The 26,698-nt window shown below is 39.4% G+C and overlaps 1 protein-coding gene across 6 annotated transcripts in view; it reads right to left on the reverse strand.

Annotated features, from left to right (window-relative positions):
• SIK3 (SIK family kinase 3) overlaps window positions 1-26,698 on the reverse strand; it is a 247,582-nt gene that overhangs the window by 110,973 nt on the left and 109,911 nt on the right. For all 6 annotated transcript variants that reach the window (XM_040483122.1, XM_040483123.1, XM_040483121.1 and 3 more), the window contains exons 2-3: window positions 11,478-11,594; window positions 7,847-7,910 (exon numbers count right to left, since the gene is read on the reverse strand). In XM_040483122.1, the coding sequence (XP_040339056.1) occupies window positions 7,847-7,910; window positions 11,478-11,519 (106 nt within the window). In that variant the 5' untranslated portion in view covers window positions 11,520-11,594. The remainder of the gene's footprint in view (window positions 1-7,846; window positions 7,911-11,477; window positions 11,595-26,698) is intronic.

Here is a 26,698-nt window from a genome sequence, read left to right on the forward strand (position 1 = left end):
GTGGCTGGGTGGCTCAGTTGGTTGAACATCTGAATCTTGATCTTAGCTCTGGTTATGATCTCACAGTTCATGGGACTGAGCCCCACACCGGGCTCTGTGCTGGTAGCACAGAGCCTGCTTGGGATTCTCTCTCTCCCTGCCCCTTCCCTGCTCATACATGTGCTCTCCCTCAAAATAAATAAACATGAAAAAATAACATGAAAAAATAAAAAGTTAGTTCCCTTCTATTTCTAATTTGTTGAGGATAGTGTTTTTATCATGAAAAGATGTTGGATTCTGTCGAGTGCTTTTTCTGCATCATATATGATTGTGCCATGTTTGTTTTTTTCTTTCTTGATAGGATGCATTACATTAATGGGTTTTTTACGGTTAACCAACCTTGCATTCCTGGGATAAGTTCCACTTGGTCATAGTGTGTAATTCCTTTTATATGTTAACTATTTTGTTGAGGATTTTTGCATCCATAGTCATAAGAGATATTGCCCGGTAGTCTTCTTGTGATGTCTTTGTCTGGTATTGGTATCAGGGTAATACAGACTGACCTCACAGAATGTGTTGGGAAGTGTCCATTCCTATTCTTTTCAGGTAGGAGAGTTTGTAAAGAATTGCCACTAATTCTTCTTTAAATGCCTGGTAGAATTCACCAGTGATGCCATCTGGTCCTGGACTTTTCTTTACATGTAGTTTTTTGATTACTGCTTCAACCTCTTTACTTGATGTATCTATTCATATTGTCTATTTTTTTCTTGAATCAGTTTCAGTAGTTTGGGGCTTTCTAGGAATTCTCCCTATTTAATTAATTTCTGCTGTAATATTTATTGTCTCCTTCCTTCAGCTTGGTTTAGGCTTGGTATGTTCTTCCTTTTGCAATATCTTAAGGTAGAAGACTAAGTTACTGATTTAAATCTTTGCTATTACAGGCATTTTACAGCTATAAGCATCCTCTAAGCACTGCTTTAGCTGCATCCCATAGGCTTTACTATCTTGTATCTTCATTTTCATTCATCTCCACAGTTATTTGTTTCTGAATTTGCTTTTGATTTCATTGACTCTGTTTACTTCAAATTATATTAATTTTCACCTATTTGTGAGATCCACAAATGTTTTCCCACTCTTCATTTCTAGTTTCATTCCACTGTGGTTGGAAAACACACACTGTATTATTGCTAACTCTTTAAATTCACGCAGGTTTGTTTTATGGCTAAGCATATGACCAATCCTTGAGAACGTTCTGTGTTCACCTGTGAAGAATGCGTCCTGTTGTTGTTAGGTGGCCTGTTCTAAAGATGTGCTAGCTCTAGCTAACAGAGTATTGAAACCTCCAACTACCCTCATTGTCTATTTCTCTTGTCGTTTCTGTCGGATTTTGTTCCCTGTATTTTGGTAGCCTTATTGGACATATGATGTTTATAACTCATTATGTTTTCCTCATGTGTTGATCCTTCTATTAGTATAGAATGTTCGTCTTTACCTCTAGTAAGCAAAGATAAAGTCTTTTTTGTTTTCAAGTCTAATTTGTCTATATCAACATAACCAGCATTCTTGCTGTTGCTGTTTGCATAATACGTCTTTTTCCATCCTTTTACTTTCACTCTATTTGTATTTTTTAATCTAAAGTATGTCTCCTGTAAATAGCACGCAGTTGGATCATGTGTTTTTTTTTTTAAGTTTATTTATTTATTTTGAGAGAGACAGAGACAGCGTGAGTGGGGGAGGGGCAGAATGAGGGAAAGCCCACGCAGGCTCCTCATTGCCAGCACAGAGCCCAACACGGGACTCAAACTCATGAAATTGAGATCATGACCAGAGTTGAAACCAAGAGTCAAATGCTTAACCAACTAAGCCACCCAGGTGCCTCAGATCATATGTTTTTAACTCTCTTTATTTATTTATTAACAATCACTGCTTCTCCATTGGATTATTCAATCCATTTACTCTTAATGTAATTACCAATGCATAGTTGACCTTGAAAAACATGGGTTTGAACTGTATAGATCTACTTATAGGTGAATTTTTTTTTTAAATGAATACAATACAGTACTGTAAATGTATTTTTTCTTACAATTTTAGTAAAATTTTCTTTAGCTGACTTTATTGTAATAATATAGTAATACAGTATATGATACATACAATCATACAAAGTATGTATTCAACTGTTTAAGTTATCAGTAAAGTCAACAGTAGGCTATTAGTAGTTAAGTTTTCAGAAATCAAAAGTTAAACGTGTATTTTCGACTGCATGTGGGGGTGGGGAAGGGGGTCCACAGTCCCTCACCCTCAAGGGTCAACCCTAGTCAGATTTATGCCTGCCGTTTTATTTTTTATTTTCTTTGTATTTCATGTAATTTTTGTTGTTCTATTCCTCAATTACTGCTTTCTTTTGCGTTTAATGAATATTTTCTTTTTTTAATTTTAACATTTTTTAATTTTTTAACGTTTATTTTTGAGACACAGAGAGAGACAGAGTATGAGCAGGTGAGGGGGAGAGAGAGAGAGAGAGAGAGAGAGAATATGAATCTGAAGCAGGCTCCAGGATCTGCGCTGTCAGCCAAGAGCCCCATGCGGGGCTCAAACTCACGACCTGCAAGATCATGATCTAAGTTGAAGTCAAAAGCTAAGCCGACTGAGCCACCCAGACACCCCATTTGGTGAATATTTTCTAATGAAGTGTTTCAATTTCTTTAATAATTTTTTATCATTTAAAAAACATTTTTTTAGTGAATGCTCTAGTGCTTACCCTATATATTTCATCTTATCCAAATGGCTTCTAGCTTATATTATCTTAATTTTGCAGTGACTATATGGAACTATTACTTCTTTATAGCTCTATTCCTTTTACTCCCTTTTGTAATAATTGTTCAATAAACATGACATCAATTAATGGTACAGATCCAACAATACATTGTTATAATTTTTCTTTACCGTCTGTAGTGAGTTCCTTAGCCCAGTGTAGTTTTTATCACACACCTCCTTTGGGCTGTTACTGGCAAATATATTATATATATATTGCATTATAGGGAATGCATTTTTTTATATACGTTATTTCATAAAACTGCTTTTGAAATATGTTAAGAGAAGAAAGGAGAAAAGTATGCATCTCCTGTCTTTTACAATTACATAATTACCTTTACTGGTGCTTTTTATTTTTTTATGTAGACTCAAACTACCATATGGGGTTACCTGCTTCTACCCTGAAGAACTTCCTTTAGTATTTCTTGTAAAGTGGAGCCCTCAGTTTTTGGTTATCTGGGAATTCTCCCAGTTTTTTACTTTTGAGAGAGAGAGAGGAAGAGAGAGACAGAGACAGAGGGAGAGAGAACACATGCACGCAAATTGGGGAGGGGGAGAGAGAAACCTGAAGCAGGCTCTGTACTGACAGCACAGAGCCTGACACAGGCGGGGGGTTCAAACCTATGAACCCTAAGATTATGACCTGAGCCCAGGCTGGATGTTCAACCAATTGAGCCACCCAGGCGCCCCATCTCCCAGGTTTTGATTATCGGGGAATGTATTTATTTTGCCTTCGTTTTTGAAAGACACCTCTACTGGGTGTCTGTAAGATTATGGTTCATAGTTTGTTTGGTTTTTTTTTTTTCCTTTGGGCACTTTGAAAATGTTACCCTATTGCCTTCTGGCCTGCATTGTTTGCGCTAAAAAGTCGTCGCTAACCTAATGGGGTTCCCTATAAGTGACATGTCATTTATCTCTCATTGCTTTCAGTATTTCCTCCTTGTCTTTGACTTTCACTATTCTTTCACTATGTAACTGTTTCAAGATCTCTGTGTTTAATACTACTTGGATTTTGGGGCACCTGGGTGGCTCAGTCGGTTACACACCCGACTTAGGCTCAGGTCATGATCTCGCAGTTCATGAGTTCGAGCCCCGCGTTGGACTCTGTGCTGACAGACAGCTCAGAGCCTAGAGCCTGCTTCTGATTCTGTGTCTCCCAATCTCTCTGCCCCTCCCCCCTTGTGCTCTCTCTCAAAAATAAATAAAAATATTTTTAAAAATACTACTTGGATTTTGTTTAGCTTTCTGCATATTTAGGTTATTATTTTCCTATAATTTGTGAAGTTCACAGCCATCATTTCCTCTCATTTTTTTTCTTTTCCTTTCTCTCTCACCTTCTGGTACTCCCATTAGGCTTATGTAGTTGCACTTCATAGTGCCCACGTTTCTCTTAAGTTCTGTTCCTCGTTTTTCTCCCTCTTCTTGAAATTACATATTCTCCATCAATCTATCTACACTACACGTTTGCTTCGTCTTCTGCCAGTTCAAATCTACAGTTAAGCCTCTCTAATAAATTCTTTCTTTCAGTCATTTTACCTTCCTATTCCATGATTTCCATTTGGTTCATTTTTTAAAACATGACTTCTATTTCTTTATTGAAACTCTACTTTGATGTGACATTGTCACCATATCTTCCTTTACCACTTCAATCGTGAGTTCCTTTATTTCTGTGAACATGTCTATAACGGCTACCTTAAAGAAACTGTCTGGTGTCTCCGACAGTTTCTTGGCTTGCTTTTTTTCCAGTGCATGGGTCATACTTTCCTGTTTCTTTGCATGGTTCATATTTTTTTGTTGTTGGAAACTACACATTTCAGATAATGTATCATAGGACCTCTGGGTACTGGTACACTTCTCCCCTTCCAGCACATGTTACTGTTATCTGCTTGTTTATTTGTTTCGTGACTAATGGACAGTGAAGTTTGTTCTCCCATAGTGTTCAGCTTCTGTTGTTGTTCCACAGGGAAGCACAGATTTGGTATATCCACAGTTACCCTCAGCTCACGGGATCACCATGGATGGGGGGGTGCTCTCTTCCTGTCTTTCCTTAACCACACCCAGCTGTTAAACTCCAATAATTGCTGGCTGGTTGCTCTATTGTTTTCAACAATGCCCTGGGGAATAAATTGGTCTTTAAACAATCAAATTCTGATTCCTTTGAAGGAATCGTTTCTGAGATCAGTGTCTGACTTTTGTTCTGACCTCTGGAAGGCTCCTTCGACGTTTTATTCCCTGGATCTCCTATGGGGTAGCTTGTACCTTGAATCTCCTCTCAAATGCCTTTACCACAACCTCCACTGTTCTTTTGAATGTTTTTAGCCTTGAACTTCCTCATACTCTGCTGCAAATGAAGTCAGTTCCTTTGTGAACAAATTAGGAGCTATGTCTTAAGGTCTGTGCCTCTCTTTAGGCAAATCTCTGAGCCAGGGGTCTGAAGTCAGCTGTGGGGGACAAAGGCAAAGTTCCCTCTGAGTGGCACTCCCACTATAGGAGCAGAGAGCTCACTGGAAGGAGAGGGGCACAGTCTGGGGTCCTCTCAGTTTTTCTCTCGTGTGATGGAACTACCAACTTACAATCTGAGGCAAGAACAGTCTGGGCTCCAATATTATCAGTGTGCTGCGACCAAACTCTACAACTAGAGGCTAGGCAGAAGAAGGGAGTCCCTGCTCCTAAACTACATTCACCCAAGACTTAGCGGTAACAGGCAGCTGGGGACTGGAAGAGAATGCTGATGTCCTGTTCCTCCAGGAGCCATTAGTCTAGGTTAGAGTTGGAGGGTCCTGTAGTCTGAACTGGAATCTCCCCCTCACTGAGTTGACAAGGAGGGAGCAGTAACGGTTTAAAAACCACAGCCTCATTTCTTACCAAATTTTCATAGATGCTCTTGAATAAATGTCTTCATTTGCTGTTCACACTTAGAACCATGGTTTTGGGGGTTTTCAGCACTTTTCACGTTTCACTGGGAAGCGGGTCAGCGGAGATCCTCATCCTGTCATGACAGATGTCAACTGCCCAGTTGTTCTTTAACATGGAAGTGAAGGAAGCAAAGTGCTAGGGATCTATTTGTGTGATATCGTTTAATCTTCACAACTGTGAGGCAGATATTAAAGACCTCACTTTTACAGACCATGAAACTGAGTCCCAGAAGCATTTGATAACTTGCTCCAATCAAAACAGCAAATAGGGGGCAAGTAGCTGACTCAAAACCAGGTCGAACTGCCTCCAAAGTTCATGTTCTTGATCATGCCCATCTTTTCATCTTTTATAAGGCTTTCCATCCTTTTAAAAACCTGAGCTCAGGGGCGCCTGGGTGGCGCAGTCGGTTAAGCGTCCGACTTCAGCCAGGTCACGATCTCGCGGTCCGTGAGTTCGAGCCCCGCGTCAGGCTCTGGGCTGATGGCTCGGAGCCTGGAGCCTGTTTCCGATTCTGTGTCTCCCTCTCTCTCTGCCCCTCCCCCGTTCATGCTCTGTCTCTCTCTGTCCCAAAAATAAATTTAAAAAGTTGAAAAAAAAAAAAAACAAAAAAAAAACCCCTGAGCTCATGCAATAGTCATATCCCTGTGCAGTCACAATGATTTATTTAGGTAATGCATCATTTTCTTTCTCATCTAGGTCTTTTATAATAATACCAAGAGAAGTACTATTCTGTTTGTTCATGCCTTAAGCTACATTTCCACAAAGAATCTCTAACCAGGGCATTATTATCTTTTCTGTACTTTTAAAAACTGTTTTTCTGAAGAGCAAGGTAGATCTGATATGCAATGGATTGGAGTCTTTGATTATTATAAATATTAAGATGACAAGGCCTCTTTTCTCCCAAGACTACTATTGTACACAAGCACATACACAAAGTCAATTAAAAATATTATTAGGAAATGAAAATACAGCCTTGAAAAAACACTCTGAAGACTTTTAGGCCCAAATTGTTAAGATTTCAAGGAAAGCTTTTAACACACACAGATGCAAAATCCATACAGTCACAAATGACCAGTCACTAATAAAAAGATTCTACTTTAGGGGCCCCTGGGTGGCTCAGTCATTGAAGCATCGGGCTCTGTGCTGACAGTTCAGAGCCTGGAGCTGCTTCAGATTCTTTGTCTCCCTCTCTCTCTGCCCCTCCCCACTTGCCTGCGTGCTCTCTCTCTATAAAAAACAAAAATAAAAAAAAAAAAAAAAAAAAAAGAAGATTCTACTTTCAAAGTTATCTCATACTTTTAGATACACTTAAAAACTTAAAAAAAAAAAAAATTGGACCACAATGTAAACTAAAATGTAATCCAAAAAATAAATAATGTACATGAACCTAAAGAAGAAACATTTCTCTGTAGTTACTTACCAAACAAACAAATTAAAAATAACAAGACATGTGAATCTAAATGTGAAAAGTTTAGCCTTTACCTCTACTTGGCTCCATTTATCACTGTTACCAAAAAAAAAAAAAAAAAATTTTTTTTTTGGCCCGTTTTTACCACCTCAAAAGGTCTGATTTCCTGGTAACAAATCCCACTGTTTAATTCTGATGTTGTGCTAAGTGTTTAAGAAAAAAAAAAAAGTTACTGCAGACAGAACCTCCCAAACTATAAGAATCATCAAGGGAGCTGGGAACACGCAGTAAGGAATACAGTTACATGTTATATGTAAACAAAATTTAAAGAAAGCATTAGAATGAGACTGTTGGCTCCAAGGGGCGCCTTCACACAAAACAGAGGCCCATCCACTGCGGGGGTTCTGCCACACACGGTGACCCCAGGCAGATGTAGCAATAGCAAAGACCCTCGGCTGCAGGCACCTGCTGTATGTTCAGTAGGGAGGTTTGTTTTTGCAGATCTTTAATCCCAACTGTTAACCACCTGATGGAAATAAACAGAACACCTCTGCTGCGGAAACAAAGAGGGTGAAGGGACTTAAACAGGTAAACCAAAATAAATGAAAATTCTTGATTGAAAAGGACAGCATCAAGTGACAGCCACTCAAGTGACAAAGGCGTTGAATGGCTATTTTAGGTTTGCAATAGTGTGCTCAATAGCTTTTTAAAGAATGCAATAGAGGTACTTACCAAATATTTCCCCTCCACTAGCATATTCTGTCACCAGATAAATCATCCGTTCTGTCTCCATAACCTGGTACAAAGGCAGGAAAGCAACAGATAGTGACACAAATGACAGGCTGATAAACTGACAGGAAGAGAAACTAAGGAATCCTCTTTTGTTGTCTGAAATATTAATAACCATTACTGCTTACAGGAAACTTAAAACACTGGAGGGGAGACACACATAAATGCTATAAAGAAGAAAGGGGGGAAATAGGGATCCCTTCACGTTCTTAAACGTAGGAAGGATTTACTACTTGAGACGGACGTTTTGTTGTTTCACGAGGCCTCTGCAATCTCGTAAGCTCCACAAAACTGAGAAGCAAAGAAGCTGCCAAAACCCAGAAACTTCACATTCGACACTGATCACTTCCAAGTTCAAAAATGTTCCCCCCAAGACCCAATCAAAACAAAAAAAGCCTAGGGAAAATGGTGGGAATCACTTAAGAACTGCATAGAAATCACATATGGATAGGTTTTTTTTAAGGGACAGGACAACCTTCCTCCCTGCCATCCATTTCTTCAAAATTGGGAAGAATCATGTAAATATTCAACACTGCAATATAAATTACTCATCTGCATTTTGTTTTGGTCCCTATTTTGCCTTTTTTATTTAGTTTTATTGTGTTGGCAGTCCTTTCTTCCTTTTTCACCTTTATCACTAAATATTTTTTAAGGTAATGTATGAGTACATATGCTCATGATAAATTTTTTAAATGCCGGTATATGAACAAAAGGCCAAAGATTTTCCTCTTCCCAGCCCCCTCATCCTATTCCCCCAAAGGAAACACTGTCCATAAGTCATTTATTCCGTATCATTCTAGAGCAATGCTGATCAACAGAATACAATGTAGGCCACATACATAATTTTTAACTTTTCTAACAGCCATATTAATAAGTTTTAAAAAAGTATTTTTAAAACTTAGTATTTTATTTATCCCAGTAGTCCAAAACATTATCATTTCAGTTCCTCATTTGCTGTAGCTACATTTTGATACTCAGTAGCCATGTGTGGCCAGTGGCTATCATACCGGGCAATACAGCTTTAGACTTTCACCATAATTCATTGGTAATTATTTTGCTCAATTATTTCCCAGTTACTTGACCTTTGATATCTTTACACATCAATATCATGTAACAGCATTATGTGTTATAATAGTAAATCTCTTCTCTTCTTCGGTATGGTTTCATGGTAATCTGTCACATGAGTGCACGTTACTTTTTCAATTTAGTAACTGTATTGTACTTTTTTTTCTCTTTAATTTTTAAAAACCATATACTGGTGGTATTAGCTCACTGTTTGTTACATGCATTGCTTCCAAGATCTTCCTGTATGTTGATTAACACAACAAAACGTCAATGCTCTACATATGTGCAGGTGTTGAGTAAAAAAAAAAACAAAATTTTAAAAAATCGCCTATCTCCTGGGGCGCCTGGGTGGCTCAGTGGGCTAAGTGTACGACTTCAGCTCAGGTCACGATCTCGCGGTCCGTGAGTTCGAGCCCCGTGTCGGGCTCTGGTCTGATGGCTCAGAGCCTGGAGCCTGCTTCCGATTCTGTGTCTCCCTCTCTCTCTGCCCCTCCCCCATTCATGCTCTGTCTCTCTCTGTCTCAAAAATAAATAAACATTAAAAAAAAAATCGTATATCTCCTTTGTACCCCCAGGTCTTTTATTGACTGCAAATGTTCTTTTACTGTTATATTTTTCAGTAGTTCAAAAACTTTCCTATACAGTTACCTATATTTGGCTTCCTCTACAAATTGACGATTTGGCAAATGACCTGAAAACTACCTTGATGCTATTTATAAAGACAATTTGACAGCCATTCACCCTGGCAGCTCAGAATCCCCTATTAACAATACTAGCTGCCAGAGAGCAAAATTAAAGCTTAAAAGAGGGCATTGTTCAAAGTCATGCCTGAAACTGAGACTTCTTATAAGCTAATGAAATCTTGGGTAAGAAAGATAAACTTGGAGAATTCAGTTGTAAGGTTAATACCTCCAAGTTAACCTCTTGAGGAAAGTTGGCCTAATAACCCTTCAATTATTTAAAGATGATTTATTTTAAAAAGTGAGGTCAAGGGGCGCCTGGGTGGCGCAGTCGGTTAAGCGTCCGACTTCAGCCAGGTCACGATCTCGCGGTCCGGGAGTTCGAGCCCCGCGTCGGGCTCTGGGCTGATGGCTCAGAGCCTGGAGCCTGTTTCTGATTCTGTGTCTCTCTCTCTCTCTGCCCCTCCCCCGTTCATGCTCTGTCTCTCTCTGTCCCAAAAATAAATAAACGTTGAAAAAAAAAAATTTAAAAAGTGAGGTCAAGAAGTTTACTCAGTTGATCAGGATAGGAAGGAAACAGAGGTTAGACACCTCCAAGTTTGCAGACGTTAAGTCTTCAGGCAACACCAAGAAGCTTTCACGAGTTTGCTTCTGGGGCACAACGTAGGTGTGGCGCAACAGAATTTGGTCTGATAAATTTCAACAAGTCTGCTCTTGCTGATCTAATTCATTTCATTATGTGAACAGCTGATGCCAGAAAAGAGCCCTAAAGCTGTAGCCTTAACCACACACACTAACATCACAACATGCTTTCCTTTCCATAAAGTTAATAGACTCTGAAAGCCTGCCCATTGTGCCTCCACCCTTACACATGGTGCCATGTCTGGGCCAGTAACCTTTACTGCAGAGTAACAGCAGCAAATGAACCGAGTGGGTGGCCACTTCCTGAACAACTAGGTGATGGCTGTTCTGGTAGAAAGCAGCAAGCAGGGCTGGCCTCATGCAGAGGCAGAGCTTGTGACTGCCAACACACTGCAACTTGAGAAGCACCCCAAAGCCCCACCTCTCCCAAAATATCTCTTCCACCAGCCTGCTAAGGCAAGGTTCTCTCTTCCTATCTGGCTTGAAATTCCAGCCATTAGACTTATTGCTTTTGCAGCAAAGCAAGGGAATTGTTGAGGGTGGCATGAAATATGCATGCTTCTCGGAAAGGTAAGAGAACTAGAAGGGAAATCTCTTCCATTACACAAAATCAATCTCACGGTTACCAAAATAATCAAATGCTACCTCAGAAAACGTAATCTAGGACCCTACTAGAAAAGAGGTGGGTTCTGACTGACCAAAGGGGCCATAGTTAAAATATCCTTTTCCATCATACGTCATACCGGGATCACAGAAATGAGCATTTAAGTGAGGTTAGAAAAAGATAATGTTATATTCACCTCTAGCTTTTCATCCCTAAGAATTCTCCGTTCCTTCTGGCTTTCCCATTCTGTTTTAGGATTTGGACCTACATAAATAAGTTCTTGTCATCTTCTGAATAATCTTTTTGTGTAATTCTCACAAAGAATGGTCCCCAAGCTTTAAAGAACAAATGTGAAAGGCCTACATGGGTAAGGTAGAGCTTACTAGTAAAGAGCCAGGTAAAACATGAGTGCTGAATGTGGAGATAAAAGGGTGGGGAAAACAGGAGGATAAACATATGAACACAGAAACCAAGAAAAGCTGGAGATGTTCACCCAGACACCCTTTCCTCAAAGGCACCTATACACATAAAATGACCATCCTGGATTCTTCGCTGCCATACGCTACCCCACTAGGGAACCTACCTGGTAGAGCCTGATGATGTGGGGGTGGCAAAGCATTTTCATAATTTGAACTTCCCGGAAAATCTTCTTCAAGTTTTCTTCATCCAGCTGGGTCTTGTCTATGATCTTGATAGCAACCTGAGAACAGAGGAAAAAAATTTACTCTGATGCATTATTAAAAGCAGTTTACTAAGGAAAATTAAATCCACTTGAACACATTATATTCCACAAAATAGAAGTTGCCACTATTGTGTTTACAGACTGTCAATGAAGAAAATGAATTTACTTTTTAAAAAGTCAGGAAATGTATTCCTAGCAAGTTGGTTTCAAAGGAACAGACTCCAAAAGCTAATGGGTGTTTCTGCCATTTCTTAAACCACTCCTACAGTAAAACCTTATGGCAAACAAAATACTTCAGTGCTCCACAGATGTGGTCTCATTCTGGGAAAATCATGCTTTGATGCAGGCCATGAGATGTTGGGCCTCTTATTAAGATAAGAGGCTTATATCACAAGTACATGATAAGTCGGTAAGACTGGACTAGAAATTACACGGATGCATCCCACATCTCACCAGATGCGTGCGTAACTCCACAGTCCTGGGGGTGGAACAGGCAGAGGTCACTACACACTGAACATATGCTGGGCGCCGAGCATTGCTCTTCGTGCTTTCCGAGCACTAAATCATTTAAACCTCACAATACCCTACGTTATTATTAACCTTATCTTACAAATACGGAAACTGAGACATACGCAGATTAAGTAATTTACTCAAGATTAAGTAATGTAAACTGGCATGTGGTAGATCCAGGATTAAAGCCCAGGTAGGTTGACTTTAGAGTCAAATTCTTAACGGTAATGCTATAAAAATCTGAAGCTCTTTCTGTACCGCAGATACACTCCTTCAGCATCAAACATCTATTTTGCTCATCATTCTTAAGACATCCAGCAGCAGGTACATTTTAAAACAGAATGAAAGATGAAGAACGTTTATAATCCATTGTATCTAAACTTCGTCATTATTCCTAGTGAATTAAACACTCAAAATATTGTGTTGCCCCAAAATATCTGTATCTCCATCTCAGTCAATCAGCAAGTAAGCAAAGAATATTAGTTTGATGAAGGACCACGACAAGGTAAATTCTAGCTCCTTTCAATACTAAAATTCTGTGATTCCCCACACTGAGAGAGGGAAAGGAAGTTTACTAGTAAGAAAAAGAGAAGAAAAACCAGAGAAGCAAAATTTCAAAATAAAAATGTTCAGTCCAGAGCAATAAAGACGATAAAGAACCATACATGGGAGATGATTCAAATGTAAGAATGGCTAACATAAAAGTAACTCTGCAGTTGTTTCAGATGTTAGAATGAAGACTAATGGGAGAAAGGCCCAGGGAGACAAATTTCAGCTCAATTCAAAGAACATTTAAGCCCTGCCTAATGATGGAAAGTAATAAAGTGAGCTGGATGTAGCTCAGCCTACAATAATTAAATCAGACGCAGCCTTAACTTCAAGGGACTCACAATCTAGTTGGGGAAAGACGTGTGAAACAGACAACAATACAACGTTGGAAACACAATCGGCAAAGCTACGTACAAGTTATGATGGTGGAACAGAGGATCGAGTGTGACCTTCACCTGCGGGAGAAGCTGACCTACAGAAAGACTTTACCAACAAAGCAGAACTTGAGAAAAGAAAGAAGTGGGACAGGCAGAAAAGAGGGTAGGAAATCTTACAGGAGAAATAGTAAAACCGTTAACAAATCTCACCGGCTGTCTGATCTCCTATAAGAAGCCTTGCACCAAATCACCCCAGATTAGCGGGGATAGCTCAGTGGTAGAACATCTGACTGCCTATCACCCTGGACTGTTAGCGTTTCTACTTCTCCTCATTACTGTGCCATATATCACACACAGGACCTTAACTCCAGCAATTAGTCTGGCATCTGCACCTGCTTCTCTAAGAACGGCTCCCAAAACTGGGGGAAAAAAAAAAATCACAGTTTACAATGTCTTTTTATATAACAAATATCTCGGTCTTAATTAATTATTAATAAAATAGCACATTATACCTTACAGATTACTTTCATATACGTGACATGCTTATAAACTTGCAGCCATATGCCGTGGCAGAGCTTTCCAACTGGTATCCTAGAAATGGATTACAAGTGTACCCAAGGCCATGGGTCGGGGCAGTGGATCACCTCCGGCCTCAAGAAACCTCATCTGTCTACCCCAGAGAAAATATGATCATTTTCTGCGTATGCCACAACACACAAAAAGTTGGGAAGCAATACTAGTTTTGCTGATCACCAACTGTCCAAGGACTGGGCCTCAAATCCCCTAACCTGCCTATGCCTACCAATGGATGGCACTGAAAAACTAATGGGGGTCGAGGATGAAGACAGTTAATGGGGGCTTCTAATGCATTTAACCATATTTTTGTACTTCTTCACACCCAAGAGAATACTGAGTCACACTGTAATTGGGGGAGTCCTATAGTAGGGCCTCCTAATTCACGTGAACTCATTCTGAATTTCATTTGCTCTCTGAGGCAGTAAGATTTTCATCAAGGGAAAGAGAAAACCAAACCTAATCACCTATGAGAACAAACTGGTTTTAAGATCTTATATTCTGTGCACCTAATAAATGTTTTTAATTTAATAAAGATAACGGTATAGCATGGATGTAGTGTCACATTTCATAACAAGCAATCTGACTTCACATAAAGGGAATATGGTCTTACGTACTGAAATGTATCCCTGTCTTTTCAGGGAAAATTGCATTAAGTATAATCTGTTCTTAGAAGGCGGAAGCAGAGAGGTTTTAATACGTTAAAGCATCAAATTCCCGTCTACTCTTCAATGAGACTCAAGATTCAACAAGACACAGGCAAAGCTTTGTCTACCAGCTGAATACAGTGTCAAGAGGAAGGACTCTGGTGTCAAGCTCCTGGGTTCGAAATCTTGGAGCTGCCCTTTAATGTATAACTTGGAGCAAACTATTTAATTTTTCTATGCCCCTTACCTAAAAACTGTGGGCAACTATTGAACCTGCTTTTAAGGGTTGCCGGGGATGTACTAAGCTAATGGATGCAACCTGCTTAGTACAATGCCTGGCATGTGGTAAACACGCAATACACATTAATTACAGGTACTGCTGTCGTGATTTGTTTTCCGGAATCAAGCCTTAAACTTCAGGCATTCCTCGGAAAAAATGAGATTTGCTTTACTCAACAACATAATCCTGGATCTCAAAAACATCAGTCCCTTAAATCGAGGGGCAAGTTGAGGGGACCAAGAAGCAAAAGAGCTAAGAATTTGTGGGCAGCATCCAGAACCAACTGGTTACTTCCAGCTGATGTGGGAAGAACATGGAAGGAATGTAGCTAGGGGGGGAAATGCATTCCATTTGGGAAAGTCACACCAAGCCATAAGATGGAACCCACAGCAAGACCTGATCCTGAGGGCTGGGCCGGGGACAGCGAGCTCTGCTTCTTCATGGCAGGCCGGGCTCCCCGCCCTCCACACTAAGTACTAACACCAGAGAGGAGGACACACATGTTACTTGGCTCCAATTTTAGCTGCAAACTGAAAAGTGGAGATTTGAGAAAATGGAAAAATACCGATGAAACAGAGAAGCTACCAAGTCAGAGAGCAAGGAGCTGGCAAGCAGGTATGATTATTTTAAGAATACGTGAAGAGATCAATGATCATGAATTTTTATGGCTAAAGATTACTGGTGACTACATAATAAACGTTTTAAACTACATCCCAGTTGCTTGAATTTTTTTTTTTTTTTAATTTATATTTGAGAGACAGAGAGACAGAGAGAGCGTGTGAGTGGGGTAGGGGCAGAGGGAGAGGGAGACAGAGGACCCAAAGCAGGCTCTGCACTGACAGCAGAAAGCCTGACGCGGAGCTCGAACTCATGAACCGTGAGATCACGACCTGAGCTGAAGTCGGATGCTCAACTGATTGAGTCACCCACGCATTCCCCTACTCCGCCCCAGTTGCTTAAAAAATGAAATGCATCCACAACAAAAGGTTAACTGCTAGGTAAACAGAAGATAAACTCTTAAAGAATGTGTTTAAATTTTGGTGCTATGGGGCACCTGCGTGGCTCCGTCGGTTGAGCGGCCCACTTCGGCTCAGGTCATGATCTCGCGTTTCATGAGTTTGGGCCCCGCATCGGGCTCTGTGCTGACAGCTCAGACCTTGGAGCCTGCTTCGGATTCTGTGTCTCCCTCTCTCTCTGCCCTCCCCTGCTCATGTTCTGTCTCTCTCTCTCAAAAAAATAAAATAAACATTAAAAAAAAAATTTTGGTGCTGAAAAATCTATGAATCACATCCCTGTACTTACATATAAAAAGCATAACAAGTGAAAAAAGGAAACTTCCAACACACTACCAAGGACCATAGATTTCTTAAAGTTTCTTGTTCTACATAGAATTCTTTTCTCTTACAAGGAGCAGGATTTTATGAACTGACACTAATATTAATTAAACATGGCACTGTATCAAATATGTTGGTGAACAGATACAGCTTGCTGGGAGTCTCTACCCAAGAGATTTCCATTCAACAAACTCTCCTTTTTTCATTGGCATGTGGTATGACAAAAAATTAAACTCAGATCATGCCAAATTTAAAGTCACAGTTCATTATTCATTCTAGAAGCGGGGGGGAGGGGGAGAGGAATAGCTATTTGCCCCTTTTAGTTCTTACTAATGTGTCCAGTGCAAATTGATGTGCTATGAATGTCAAATATATACCAGAACTCAAAGCCTTAATATTAAAATGAGAATATAAATGATCTCATTGATAAATTTATATTGCTTACATGAAGAAATAACATTTTAGATATACCAGGCTAAATAAAATATATTATTAAAACTAATTTCACTGAAACCTATAGAATGGGAGAAAATATTTTCAGACCACAACATATCTGATAAGCAGTTACTAACCAAAATAAACTAGGAACTGACAAAACTCAACAGAAAAAACACAAATAACCCAATTCAAAGATGGACAAAGGACCTAAGTAGGCATTTTCCCAAAGAGAACATACAAATGGCCAAAACATTATAATTTATCAGGAAAGTGCAAATGAAAAAACCACAATGAGATACCACCTCATGCCTGTTAGGGTGTCTATTACCAAAGATGCTGGTGAGGGTGTGGAGAAAAGGGAAGCCTTGTGCACTGCTGGTGGGAATATAAATTGGTGCAATCACTATGGAAAACAATATGGAGGTTCCTTAAGAAATTGCAAACAGAACTACTGTATGACCCAGCAATCCCACTTCTGGGTGTATATTCAAAGGAAGTGAAATCATGATCTCAAAAAATATCTGTACTTCCGTATTCATAAGCAGAATTATTCACAATAGCCAAGGTATGGAAACAATCTAAGTGTCTGTCAACAGATGAATGGATAAAGAAAATGCAGCATACATATATACAATGAAATATTATCCAGCCTTAAAAAAGAAGGAAAGCCTGTCATTTGGAACAGCACGGATGAACCTGGAGGGCAGTATGCCAAGTGAAATAAGACAGACACAAAGACAACCACAATACCACAATACACGTGGTATTACCTATATGTGGAATCTAAAAAAAAAAAAAGAAAGAAAAAGAAAAATTCAAACTCACAGAAATAGAAAGTAGAAAAGTAGGTGCCAGGGGCTTGGGGGATGGTGGAAGAAATATGGACAAGTTGGTAAAAGGATACAAACTTTCATTTAAAAGATGAATAAGGTCTGAGATCTAATATAAAACATGGTGATTGGGGCGCCTGGGTGGCGCAGTCGGTTAAGCGTCCGACTTCAGCCAGGTCACGATCTCGCGGTCCGTGAGTTCGAGCCCCGCGTCAGGCTCTGGGCTGATGGCTCAGAGCCTGGAGCCTGTTTCCGATTCTGTGTCTTCCTCTCTCTCTGCCCCTCCCCCCGTTCATGCTCTGTCTCTCTCTGTCCCAAAAAATAAATACATGTTGAAAAAAAAAAAAAATTTAAAACATGGTGATTATAGCTGATAACACTATTGTATTATTGAAATTTGCCAAGAGGCTAGAACTTAAATGTTCTCACCAAAAACAAACAAAAAAACAACCAACAGAAAAGAAACTGCAAATATGTGAGGATGAACATGTTAATTAACTCAATGGGGAGGTGGGGGGTGGGGATCCTACACAATGTACGAGCATATCAAAACAACACATTGTACACTTTAGATATCTTACAATTTTGTCAATTATACCTCATTGAAGCTGGAAAAAAAAATGAGTTTCACCTGTTTCTTTTTACTTTTTTAAATATGACTGCTAGGAAATTTAAAATCATATATGTGGCCCACATGTTAGACGATGCCAGTAAGATGCCAGTTAAAGCAGGTATTACATGACAATGACTTCTGAAATACTTGACTCAATGTTGAGGATTGCCAGTTACTGATCTCGAAGAAACTTGGCAGGGTGCAATGCACTCAATGCTCAAACGCTGCCTTGGGAGAGAATCTTAAATTAGGTCTGAAAAGTTACATTCCAAGAACTCAATTTAATTCCATTAAAAACTGTTTATTGAACAACTGTCTGGCTTAAGGCAGCGCCCTGGTGCAGCCGGCTGGAGGCTACTCTCAGCAGGGTTCTGAGAGAGAATTACGTTTTCCACTATTAAGCTAGCAGTTCACAAAACTTTGGGTCTCAGGACTCCTTCTCTTAAAAATTGTTGAGACCAAGCATGCCTGGGTGGCTCGATCGGTTAAGGTTCCAACTTCGGCTCAGGTCATGATCTCATGGTCTGGGAGTTCAAGCCCTGCATCGGGCTCTGTGCTGACAGCTTGGAGCCTGGAGCCTGCTACAGATTTTGTGTATCCCTCTCTCTCTTTCTCTGCCCCTCCCCTGCTCACACTCTGTCTCTCTCTCTCTCTCTCTCTCTCTCTCTCTCTCAAAAATAAATAAACATTAAAAAATTTTTAAATAAAAATTTTTGAGACCTTCAAAGAAGTTTTGTTTACATGAGTAATATCTATCAAGATTTACTTAGAAATTGGTTAAAATCAGAAATGAAAACAGAAAATTTTAGAACACTAGAACACACAGCACACATTTGACCAGCCATCAGAGTAATTACCTCATCTATCATGTATAATCTCTTGAAATCACCACTGTATAACTGTGAGAGAAGGAGGGTGAAAAATGAGAATAATGTTTAAATATTTAGGAAAACAATTTTGACCTCTAAGACTCACTGGAACAATTCTGGAGACTCTCTTTTGGGGGTCTCTGGATCAAACTTTGAGAACAACTGCCATGAGGCATCATTGTATGTGATCAATTAACTTCTTTCCTATTATCTTAAATCGTATATCTTTGGGAAAGGTGAAAATATAGTCACTCAAATTGTTTTCCGTAGGACTTGATGCATTCCCAGTTACGAACAGCTTACAGAAAAGGAATGTGAATGCCTTTTGCAATCAGCCTTGATTTAAACATACACACACAAACTTCTTTCTTTTAAGATACTGGAAAATAGAACTGTCATCAGGAAACAGGTTTAATGAAACTCCAAACCATCACAAGATATACAAGCTGGACTATAAAGCTAAACCTGCCAGGCACTAACTGGCCATGATTAATGATGTGCCATGTGGCAGTTGTCAGGATGCAGGCTGGCCATATTCTTGGGAAATCCTGACCTCTGACCCGGAACCAATCAAGAAGGACTACATATTTTATTTTGTAACAAATAGTCAAATCAAGTTCAAAGGGGCAAAGCAAAGACATATATTTGGGAGGAACTGATTATTCTATCCATTTTACATACCAATCACAACTGTTTCTGGAAAAATACAAAGCTGTGAAGCCTAAAGAATGACTGAGATGCTAGGATCCCAGCCAACTCCACACAGGAGGCCGCCACATGACCACCAAAAGTGAGGGTAAATCAGCTTTCAATGAACCCCTGAGGAAATAGTTCGCAGTATCTAACAGGTCTTTAGGTGACTTATTTTTCTCTACTTCTCAGTTTGGGCTGTACTAAATGGTGACAATGAAATCGTTTGTGCATTTACAATGTCTGGAGGATAGAGAATTGCGAGCTTAGCAAAGTGAGAAAATCTACCATGAAACATGCATTCTTCTTGGAAAAATCCCTAAGGTGGAACATGGCTATATTGCGCATAATTGATCAATGGAAATTTTCTGGTGATTACTTGGAATTCAAGGAGTAGAAGGGAAATTGTTCAGACAAAAAGAAAATGATTTCTCAGTTGCAATAATTCCCATCTGGTTAACATTTACCCTCTTGGAGGGCAGAAGCCCTCAGACTATCTCTAATGTAATGGCAACTCTCTCAGCCACACTGGCATTACCATCACTGTTGTCATTTCAACGTTTACACAGTGCCAACGTTTTGTATGCTTTCTAGAACATTAAATCAACTTCTGGTCTTTAAGTTTCCCATTTAAATGAACTGAATAAAAAGATATTCAAAAGGGAAAAAAGGAGTGGAGAAGAGGAGAAGCTGATCACAGCAATGAAGAATTCTTTACAAATATCAGTGCCCTGTCCATGTTCGGGTATCTATTTTCAGTTGACCATGGCTTCGAAGTTTAAAAGAGAGATTCAGAATGGGATTGATGGCTTCATTCCAAGGTTAGGGAGCTATTTTACAAGGATGAGAAAGGGCAGGAGGGGAAAGAGCAGGAAAGAGGGAGTGGGGCTGAAGAATGCAGGGCAAAGAGAAGATGCTTTGAACATAGAAGAATTGAGCAAAAAAAGCATTCAAGAGACGAAGAAGAAAAGGGTAAGAGCTCAGTGGTTTAATAAGCAACTTCCGATGATTTAAAGTGGCCACCAAAGAACAAGATCTAAGAAAATGATACTATGAAAAAATATGAATTGTTACAGGAATGTTCTAAAATAAAAGACAAACAAGGAACAGCAGGTAGTCCGAGGGAAAACGTAAAGCTATGGTGGAGAATGAAGCTATGAAGGATGGAATTTTAGTCCCAGAGAAGAAAGATGAGACATGTGGGTGAAACTTGGCAATGACCTCAACTGTGAGGTTAGAAGGAGGCAGAAAGCTGAATGAATTTCAAGATGCATCTTCTTAATGAAGTACACGCCACTCTTTCCTGGAGTGCCAGCTCATAGGTAAAAATAACACACACTCATAGAAGGATTGTGCTCTTCCCAAGAACGGCATTTGTCAAGGAGCCTGTGTACTGTTAAGCACATTTAGATGTAGCACCTAGAACACTCAGAGCTTTTTAAAGCACCAGCTGGAAAGAAAGTTGAATTCAACTGGCACGGCGTAACTTTCTTAAACTTCCCCGATGGAGATTTATTACGCTGAACATCCTGCTAACCTTACAATGGTGGTGTTGTTCTTGGTGAACAAAGTCAGCAACAGTTCATATTTTAAGTTGTTTTAAACTATATTAATATGCCTCCAAGGCCTAGTAAGATAGCCTGTGGTAGCAAAAGGTTGAGCGAACCAAGAGAACACAATAACAGCCGGAAAACTACCCGAAATTCCTCATCTCTTACGCCTGATTATTTGGTAACGGAGACGAAGGGGACACGGGAAGCCATCTCCATCACCAGAGAGCATCTAGCTTATCCTCCGATTCTGAAACTTCCTGGTCCTGCGTCCTCGCGTGCCAGTACTATGAGCTGTCACGATGTACACCTGTGTCCAACCACGCTTCCTAACCTGAATACTGATGACGCCGCGCTCTCCTCCCTGCGGCAGCCCAGAATTCAAGAGCCAGCTTCCTGGTGCTCGTTAGGAACACGGCACCAAGTACCTTCTGACGGGCTTCCTTCACAGCTCACCCTTAGTGCTGGCAGAAAAATGCCCCCCTGGGATTCCATCAAAATGGGAATATTTCGTGTGATGGCGTTCCGCACTGCTTCTGGCTTCAACGAGCTCCTTGCATTTAATGGTCATCACATGTTCAAACCGATAGATCTTACATTTCCAAAATTAATGTTTGTATGTCATGTGCTGAACAGTAAAGTAACTTAAATCACTCCTCTGGAAAGCCTAATGGTAAACATTAATTAATTCTCAAATTTCTGACATGTAAAGGTAGGTAGAAGACTACTGCTAACACTGCCAGAGAAAAATAGGAAAAAATGTTCTATTAAAATGTAATGCATTATCATATGTATTGTTATTATATATATATATCCCATATATGTTAATATCTTTATATCCGCATTAAATGTAAAAACACAACTACATGAAGCATGTACCTGAAATAACAGACTTGACATATAATAAGATTGCTTATCCTTTCCTTTAGCAGGACTACATGCATCCTCAATTCTGACCTTCTATGACAGTCCTAATCTGACATTATGGTACAAGTCTAGAATTCTGACAAGTTTCTAAAGTATCATCAAGGATTTTAAGTAATCGTAATTGTGTACTAATTGACTCAAACACTGAGTACAGTTAATAACAGTGAGGGGCTTATTTAATCATTAAAAGTAACCACAATTTAAGCAAAGCCCAACCCATTACACTATCTTTTGGGCCCTCTTTTGGTCTTGACAAGACTATTTTTAAGCAAATTGATATGACCCTAACTTACTATCAAAGAGACCCAAAAAAACCTCCAGACATCAGAAATAGTTTCATTTAAAATAGATATATGTGCATAAATATCTTCTTTAAAAACAACAGCTCATGAGAAACACCATCCAGAAAATCACAAGGACTGAGATTTAGGAGATGGGAAAACAAAGGGAGAATGTAGAGAACTGGAAAGAAATAAAACGTTCATTGATAATAATTTCATACTAAAAATAATTATCCCTCCATGTTTAAAAGTCATTTTGAATTTTCCAGAGGTCTTTGGGTCACAGATTTCTATGGAGGACACAATGGCATTCTTTGAAACAAAGTCCAACAAAACCCCGCCAATAAATCAAATGTACTTTTCTGAGTAGAAGATGGTACAGAATAAAGACCTCAGGGCAGGAAAGACATCAAAACTAAAATACACAGTAGCAGAATCTTTTCCCCTTTGAACAAAATCTTGCTATTAGAAAAGAAACCCTAATACGTAAGAAAGAAAGAAAAAAGAAAACAACTACTGTGGTTAACTTTGGGTAAAAGGTTCAGAAATAGACAAAACTTTTTAGAACCCTTGGGTTCTAGACAACAATCTGGAAATGGGATGGCCAAAGAGCATTGGATGGAGAGCTGGGATGTAGAGTTCAATTCCCAACTCTGTCACTAAAAATGTTTGTGGCAAACCTCGGGCAAGTCACCAACTCTGTAGTCCTCGACATACTTGTCAATTACATAAGTGTGTGCCTGCGTGCACGTGAAAGCAGAGCTATCAACACAAAGGCTCTCGCTGTGCCAGTTCCTAATTAGAACTCCAACATTTCTTCTTCTTTCAAATTCACTTCTTTCAAAAAAATTTTTTTAAGTTCTAAGTTTCATTCATATAAAATAAATCAGAATCACTAGTTAGATAACTCTTAACCTTGAATGATTAAAATATTCAAGGGGCCCCTGGGTGGCTCAGTTGGTGAACTGTCTGACTCTGATTTCGGCTCAGGTCATGATCTCACAGTTCATGGGATCAAGCCCTGAGTTGGGCTCTGCACTGTCAGTGCAGAGCCTTCTTGAGATTCTCTCTCTTCCACTCTCTCTCTCTGCCCCTCGCTGCTTGCTCTTTCTCAAAATAAATAATTTTTTTAAAAATTCTCCTTTATTGGAAAGGAAGCAAAAATAATATAAAAACAGGGAGGGAGCCAAAACATAAGAGACTCTTAAATATGGAGAACAAACAGAGGGTTACTGGAGGGGTTGTGGGAGGGGGGATGGGCTAAATGGGTAAGGGGCACTAAGGAATCTACTCCTGAAATCATTGTTGCACTATATCCTAACTAACTTGGATGTAAATTCTAAAAATTTTTTTAATTCTTTATTAAAAAATAAAAATATTTCAAGCCCACTTTTATAGTACTTTATAATGTAAGACCATATTAAAAAAGCTTCATTTACTACAGCTAAGATAACCTCAGCGAATTAGTCCTTAAAGAGTATTACCTTTCTCACTTAAATTAAGCAGCCATTACACTAAACAAAAAGCGTAACACCACTGTTTGCCGAGGAAAACCCTGGCATTTGCTACTAATATTTTCACTAATGGTGAAGTCAATGTCTCCTACCACTGGTACTAATTACACTAAATAATCAATAATACTGGTATTAATTTCAATCCCACTTACAGAAACCACAGTAGACTTTATAAATGAAGTGTGATGCCAGCCACAATTAGGTCAAACTAAGTAAACCGTAAAATACAACTTAACTAGGAAGAAGCAAATAGCAAAAACAAAAATCCAAGTCTAAGATCTTGGACATGCTATCCAAATTTGATAAAGTTTCCATCTATAGCAAAAGTCTTAGAAATTAAAAAACTAAAGTGTCCAGTTTAGTTTGTTTTACATTTTTCTTTGTGATTTAGACAATTCCAATATATTAAACATAAACATAATAAGAATAGACAACATATATTGAGCACTTAATGTGTGCCATGGTATTGTTCCTTTCTTTTTACTTTTTATTATGGAAAACATCAAATGTTCATAAAAGTAGACAGTAACGTAATTAGCTTCAATCAGCTTCAATAATTCTTAACTCATCGCCAATTCTGTCTGCTCTCTACCTCCACCAATCTCACCCAAGACCTCATCACCATATTTCATTTGGAAATATTTCAGTATGTATCTCTAAAAGGATTCACACTCTTTTAAAAAATATAACCATGGAACCATCATTGCACTGGAAAAAAATGAATAATTACAGGCATTAGCTCTTCTTCCTCACAACAACCCTATGAAGTACTACGATTATTCCCATAAAACACTAATGCACACACCAGTGAAGTCATTTGCCCCGATAATACAATACTAGACAGTGGAGGTGGGATTTGGACCCAAGCAGTGGAGCTTTAGACCCAAGCCCTTAACTACTATGTTTTCCTGCCTCTGAAAACTAGATTTTGTTTATTTTATTCTTGAAAATAAACAAGGAAAACTGGCTCATAAAGGAATTAATGACAGACAACATCAGAAGTCAGGTTTAGGGGCGCCTATGTGGCTCAGATGGTTAAGCATCTGACTCTTGATGTCGGCTCAGGTCATGATCTCATGGTCTGTGAGACCAAGTCCCATGATGGGCTCTGTGCTGACACCAAGTAGCCTGCTTGGGATTCTCTCCCCCCGCCCCCCTCTCGCCCTTGCTCTCTGCCCCCTCCCCTGTTTGCATACTCTCTAAATAAATGAATGAATGAATGAATGAATGAATGAATAATTTTTTTTAAAAAAGAAGTCAGCAAAAGTTGTAACAGAGAAAATCTATTCGAGTACCTCACCTCTTCTCCGACTGCTTTCTTCAGCTTCTGTGGGTATGCTTCATGAACACCTCAACTTTCCTCCACTTAACATAATGCCAGTTACTCTAAGGTTTATTCTCTTCACTACAACCAGCTCTACCATGTCAAACTGGTATTTGTTTAGAAGGTATCTGTGACTGTCATCTGTGACTCACTGGGTAAGACTCAAAATTAAATATTCTCTACAGAAGTCATATAATATGTAGCAAATGGACCCTAGGGTGGTCAAACTCCACTGATTCCACATATACAATGATACACAGATTCACATCTTTGTGTCATCTCTTCTCTCACATCCAACTCGAGTTGGAGGTCTTGAAGTAAGTGGCCATGTTTGAGAAGACCATAGGAAAAGCAACTGCGGGTGATCTCAAAGAACTATAGGCAACATCCTTAGAACCTGACAGTGGCCTCCAGCCAACAGCCAGCAAAAAGTCACTCATAAAGTCACAAGGAAATCAGTTCTACCAAGAGCCTGAACAATCTCAGAAGGGAGTTCTTTCCCATTTGAGCTTCCAGATGAGAACACAATCTACCCAGTAACTTGATTGCAACTTTATGAGACTCTGAGTGGAGGACTAGGCTGAGCTGTGCCGGGCCTCCTGATCCACAGAAACCAGGGGATAATCGATGTGTGCTCTCTTAAGCTGTTAAGTTTTGGGTAAGTTGTTACACAACAAAGGAAAACTAATACACCACGGTCCTTTATGATGTACATAACTCTCATCTCTAAGAAATTCTAGGCCAAGGAAATCTCTTCCATAATTTATGGTATAGAAATCTAGGAGCTTCAAAAAGAATTCAAGCATAAAAAGAGAACTAAAGCTCTTTCATGACAAAAGCTCTGGCCCTACTTACAGGAATCCTGGCAAACCCTTTCCATAAAAACACAGGTAGGGGCGCCTGGGTGGCGCAGTCAGTTAAGCGTCCGACTTCAGCCAGGTCACGATCTCGCGGTCCGTGAGTTCGAGCCCCGCGTCGGGCTCTGGGCTGATGGCTCAGAGCCTGGAGCCTGTTTCCGATTCTGTGTCTTCCTCTCTCTCTGCCCCTCCCCTGTTCATGCTCTGTCTCTCTCTGTCCCAAAAATAAATAAACGTTGAAAAAAAAAATGAAAAAAAAAATTAAAAAAAAAAACACAGGTAAATTCTTCACTGGAAAAAGTAAGCATGCCTACTTTTGTCACCTGCAAAGGTAGTATCACTTCGCAAGTGGATATCCAGTGTCCCAGAACCGTTTCTTGAAAAAACTATTCTTTCTCCATTTAACTGTCCTGGCACTCTAGGTCAAAAGTCAAATGACCATAAATACAAGGGTTATTTCTAGACTATCGAATCTACTCCAATGATCTGTATGTCTATCCTTGTGCACACTGTCTTGCCTCCTAGTTCTTGATGTTCCAGATATTCACATTTACCTTACTTAGGAAACAAAACAATGGGCTTAATAAAGTATCAAGCACCTGATATAGGACCTAGGAGGACCAGAACCCAGTTGTAATTTAGCAAATGTTAAAGAACCAAACCAAAAACATTTTTGCCTATGGCTTAAGGGGAACTCAGATTTTATTACTGAAAAAATCAATTGAGAAAGCAAATATTAAAAGTTGGGATAAAGATCGCCTACCAACTTAGCAAAATAACAAATAAAGTAACTAAGAAGTGGAGTAACAGTCACTAGGCAACCACAGTGATGCTTAAATGGGGTGCCTAGTCCAAGCTATTATTTCAATTCATTCATTCGTTCACACAAGTGTGTATGTTTAGAGGCCAACTACTTCTTTATAAAACACAAAAACAAAAGCAAACAAACAAAAAGGGAC

The sequence above is a fragment of the Herpailurus yagouaroundi genome, unplaced genomic scaffold (assembly GCF_014898765.1).
Source record: "Herpailurus yagouaroundi ecotype Mexico unplaced genomic scaffold, PumYag 161, whole genome shotgun sequence".
Taxonomy (NCBI): Eukaryota; Metazoa; Chordata; class Mammalia; order Carnivora; family Felidae; genus Herpailurus; species Herpailurus yagouaroundi.